The 4,762-nt window shown below is 47.1% G+C and overlaps 1 protein-coding gene across 1 annotated transcript; it reads right to left on the reverse strand.

The window, feature by feature from the left end:
* Positions 1–638: 638 nt before the first annotated feature.
* Positions 639–4,321, reverse strand: LOC140722208 (lymphotoxin-alpha-like). Its single transcript, XM_073037001.1, has 4 exons — positions 4,136–4,321; positions 3,840–4,041; positions 2,978–3,043; positions 639–1,054 (listed from the first exon to the last, which is right to left on the reverse strand). The coding sequence occupies exons 1-4, from the start codon at positions 4,319–4,321 to the stop codon at positions 639–641; spliced, it is 870 nt and encodes a 289-aa protein (XP_072893102.1).
* Between the last annotated feature and the right edge of the window lie 441 nt (positions 4,322–4,762).

Raw genomic sequence — 4,762 nt, forward strand, 5'->3', positions numbered from 1 at the left:
TCAGTCGGTCCCTTGCTTCCTCTCCTTAACTCATCTCCCTCCTGGATCTCCCTGGAGGGGATACACTTTCCACCATGTGCCTATTACATTGCATCCCTGGATTATACACCACAAGGTCATACGACACAGGAGCAGTGTTAAGCAGTTCAGCCCTATGAGCCTGTGCAACCATTTGGTTCTGTCAGTTTCCTTTCTATCCCATTATCCTATTGTTGCTGTGTACCTGATGTTGAGGGTGTCTTACACTAACATGTCAGTTTAAAGGGTCCTGGTTAGACCAGAGATACAGCACAGGAACCTCTGAGTTCATGCTGACTACAGACCTCCATTTACACCAACCTGGATTCTACCCACATACAAAGGGCAATTTGCAGAGGCCAATTAAATCGGGGTATGTGAAACCAGGGCACAAGCAGACAGACAGGCAAACCTGGAGGTCGGGATTGAATCCAGGTCTCTGACGTTGTGAAGCAGCCACTCTATTCACTGTGCCACCGGTGTTGCATGGATATCCTTAAGTTAATTTAATGTGATACGTGTGCAGATACTTTCCTCAAAGTTGTGAATTCTCCTGGTAAAGCCTGCACATCATGGGACTCAAAATCTGAGCATCAGGGGACCATCTCAACTCCACCCCATCACAAAGCAAACACTCCAAAGAAGGTCTTGCCTTCCTTTGTGTCCAAGTATGTGACCACCTGCTTGGGGACTCTGGAGAAGATCCTGTCGCCGGCCTCCAGTTCAAAGATGGCACCCTGGTAGGAGGTCTTGAACCAGGGGTCGCTGTGATGATGGTAGTGGCAGACAGACTTGGTGGCTTTCAGGAGGATTGTCTCCTCTGGGTAGGAAGGTGAGAGCTTGTGCATGTCATGGCTGAGGAAGATGGTCTTTCCATCACACTGCCTGGCATAGAAGACCACTTGGGTGTAGATGAAGTATAGGCCGGGCTGCTGGATCAAAAGGCTGTTGTTGGAGAACTCGATGCCGTACGAGAAGGCAATGCCAACATCATCCTGCCAGATCAACTCTTTGGACCAGCCCTTGTCGGGATTTGCTGTGGATTGGTAAAGACCATTAGACCAAACGACATATGAGCACAATTAGGCCATTCAGCCCATCAAGTCTTCTCATGTCTAATTTATTTCCCCTGTCAACATTATAGACCATAAGCCCATGAGATACAGGAGCAGAATTATGCCATTTGGCCCAACGAGCCTGCTCCATATTTTCATCATGGCTGATCCATTTCCCTCTCAGCCCCCATCTCCCCATATCCCTTCATGTCCTAACTAATTTATCAACCTCTGCCTAAATATACCCACAGATTCACCACCCTCTGGCTAAAGAAATTCCTCCTCATCTCCATCCTAAATGGGCATCCTTCTATTCTAAGGCCGTCCTCCAGTCTTATACTCCCCCACCATAGGAAACTTGTTTCCTCATCTACTCTATCAACATCTTTCAACCTTTGATAAGTTTCGAGGAGTCCCCTCACTCAGTCTTCTGACCTCCAGTGCATACAGACTCAAAGCCATGAAACACTCCTCATATGATACCCCTTTCATTTCCAGACTGAATGTCATGAAACTTCCTTAAACACCAGTCCCCTGCAGCCAACCAGAAAAGGTTCCCTTTATTCCCACTTTTTGCCTCCTTCCAGTCAGCTACACTCCATCCATGCTAGTATCTTTCCTGTAATACCATGTGCTCTTAATCTGTTAAGAAGCTTCGTGTGAGGCATCTTGTCAAAGGTTTGCTAAAAATCCAAGTATGTGACATCTACTAATTCTCCTCTGTCTATCCTGCTTGTTATTTCTTCAAACTATTCCAACAGATTTGTCAAGCAAGATTTTCCATTAAGGATACAATGCTGACTTTAGCCTATTTTATCATGTGTCTCTACGTACCCCCAAAATCCATCTTTAACAATCAACACCAATATTTCCCAACCACTGAGGTCAGACCGACTGGCCTATAAATTTTGTTTTCTGTCTCTCTCCCATCCTGAACAGCAGAGTGATATTTGCAATTTCCACTTCTCCAGAACCATGCCAGAATCCATTGATTTTTGAAAGATCATTACAAATGACTCCACAATCTCTTCAGACACCACTTTCAGAACCGTGGGGTGTACACCATGTGGTCCAGTTGACTTATCTTTCTTCAGACCTTTCAGTTTCCCAAACACCTTCTCCCCAGTAATGTCAACTTCACTCATTTCTGCCCCTTGATGCAGGAACTCCAGCCGTTGCTATTCTGCTGTCATCCCTGCTATCCAATCAGTTATGGCCAGTTCCTCTCTCATGCTTCCATAATTTCCTCTACTCCACTGTAATACTGATATATCTGACTTTTAGCCTTTTCTTCTCAAATTGCAAGGTAAATTCTATCATATTATGATCACTGGCTCCTAAGGGTTCCATCAACTTAAGCTCTCTAATCAATTCCAGTTCATTGCCCAACAACCAATCCAGAATAACTGATCTCCTGGTGGGCTCAAACACCAGCTGCTCTAAAAAGACATCACCCAGGCACTCTACAAATTCCCTCTCCACACTTCCAACCACCACTGTTTTATCATTTCCTGTCAGTCACCTTATACACTGACACTGCTGTGCTATACGGACATAAAATCAAACTATGAGCAGTACAGTATATATAAGCTCACTTATGTATGTATATTTATTATGTTTTTATTGTTGTGTTCTTTATCTTTTTTGTGCTGTATTGGATCCGGAGTAACGATTATTTCGTTCTCCTTTACACTTGTTTACTGGAAATGCCATTAAACATCTTGAAAAATATTCTCCGCCAGTTTTGTTCTATCCGCAGTAGAGGGCGGAACAGTCCACCAGAGGAAAAGGATAGCCGATCCTATCACTCGGTGGTTACAGTCTGCGGTAACCATACTTACACTGATTAATGAAACCTCATCAACATAATAATAAATATGTACAACATATTAACAGTCCCTTACCGGTGAGGTGAGCAGCGATTTTCCCTCTCGAGTCGTCTCCCACCTGCTTCATGAGATGAGGCACGCCTACAGACAAGAGGGGTTTTGTCAGTGCTGGTGGGAGTAACTCGGGTTGAGAACACACAGAAACTGAAGGAGGGAGAGAGGGAGAGGGAAAGAGAGAGAAAGAGAGAGAGAGAGAGAGTGGGTTGGATAACAGGCAAAGAACAGGACGGAGAGGGATCTCCCGACAGGAGGAAAAGATCTCCCCCGGTCCAAACGGTTGGAGATCTCAGGAAAGTACGAAGGGAGATCTTGGGACAGGACAGAGAGATCCCGAAACCAGATGACCAGAAAATCCGGAAACAGATTACTCACCGTTACTTTGAGGAAAGTGTCCCTCCTCTCTCAGGACCGCGCTCTGTGGAAGAACCGAGAGAGCTGGCGGTCAGTGCAGTCCAACAACCCTCAGCTTGGAAATCTCCCGCACCCTCCCCTGTTGCTACCGGACGCTTCTCTCATTCACTCTCTGCAGATAATCAGCACATCAAACCACCAACACAGACCCGACCCAGCTCTGCCCCGGTTAACCCTCGAACAGAGACTGGACATAATCTGTCGTTCGTCTGCTGAGAATTCTATCATGTTGTTAAAGGACCATTGAATGGGTACGATTATGGACTCTTGACCTCACAACCTTGTTAGAACCTTGCACCTTATAGTCTGCCTGCAGTGCACTTTGTCTGTAACTGTGACACTTTATTCTAAGTATGACTGATTTTCCTTGTCCCACCTCAATAATGAGCTGTGTAATGAATGAACAGTGCGCGAGACAAGCCTTTCGCTCTACCTTGGTCCATGTGACAATAAAGACCCAATTTACCAATTTCATCAATCCCCCCGCCACCACCGGTATTAAACGCTCGCTTTTGTTTTGAACTTAAGGCGCTAAAAAGAGCCAGCAGCTTTGCGCCCGAAATTCGCAGCGCGTTCGGCTCCCGAGGGAATTCAGCCAAATGCGGTCGGCCGGACCCCCTGCTGGCACCCGAAGGCGTAAATGGCAGAAAATTAGAGATGTTCGCGTGCTGAATCCCAATGGGGTTGCACGCAAGACTAGTTTACAGTGAAATTCAGGCGGGACCTAAATAATTCTATAGTTTAACTTTGGGGGATACATACCCAGTTTCCCTGTACCGGTGTGGACGCGCCAACCATGTAGAATAAGATGTAGGAAGCCACGGCCGCCACGGCCAGCGCTGAAACAATGCAGACAACCTTTAGGAAGCGGCCGGCCGCTAAGCCCCGCTTCCCCACTGAGCCGTCAGTGCCGTTCTCAACCTCGGCGAGCATCCTCTCACTGCTCATGGTCGCGGTTAGGTAGCAAGGGGTTTCCTGTCGCGTCTTCTCTCTCTCTCTCCGCCGAACTGCCTCTCAGCGGTGGCCGTGGGCTGCAGCGTCATTTTAAAGCATCGGCTGGGAATTACCCCCCGAGTCTCCGAGAATCGGACAGAGGGTGTGCGATACCCTGAGTGCGGAACCTTTGTGTGTGAAACAGAGAGAGAGAATGTGTGGGAGAGCGAGAGAGCGTGTCAGTGTGTGTGGGAGAGAGACTTTGTTTTCGTGTGTGAGGGGGTAATATGTGTGGGAGCGAGACTGTGAGCAAGAGAAAAGCTGAGAGTGTGTTGGCGTGTGTTCTGCTTGTGTGAGTACGAGAGGGGGTATAGTGTTTGTAGGGTGAGATAGTGTGTGAGGGTGTGTGTGAGCGAAAGAGAGGGTGTATGTATTTGTTATTGTGTGAGAGAAAGT

The sequence above is a fragment of the Hemitrygon akajei genome, chromosome 2, assembly GCF_048418815.1.
Source record: "Hemitrygon akajei chromosome 2, sHemAka1.3, whole genome shotgun sequence".
In the NCBI taxonomy this organism is placed as follows: Eukaryota; Metazoa; Chordata; class Chondrichthyes; order Myliobatiformes; family Dasyatidae; genus Hemitrygon; species Hemitrygon akajei.

Excerpts from the sequence above, each read along its gene's own strand:
- LOC140722208 (XM_073037001.1), bottom strand. The coding sequence starts at position 4,321 with ATGAGCAGTGAGAGGATGCTCGCCGAGGTTGAGAACGGCACTGACGGC. Across the intron at positions 4,042-4,135 it reads CACCGGTACAGGGAAACTGG|CACGCGAACATCTCTAATTT; the intron begins GTATGTATCCCC and ends ATTGGGATTCAG. Across the intron at positions 3,044-3,839 it reads CGGGGGGATTGATGAAATTG|GCGTGCCTCATCTCATGAAG; the intron begins GTAAATTGGGTC and ends TCTTGTCTGTAG.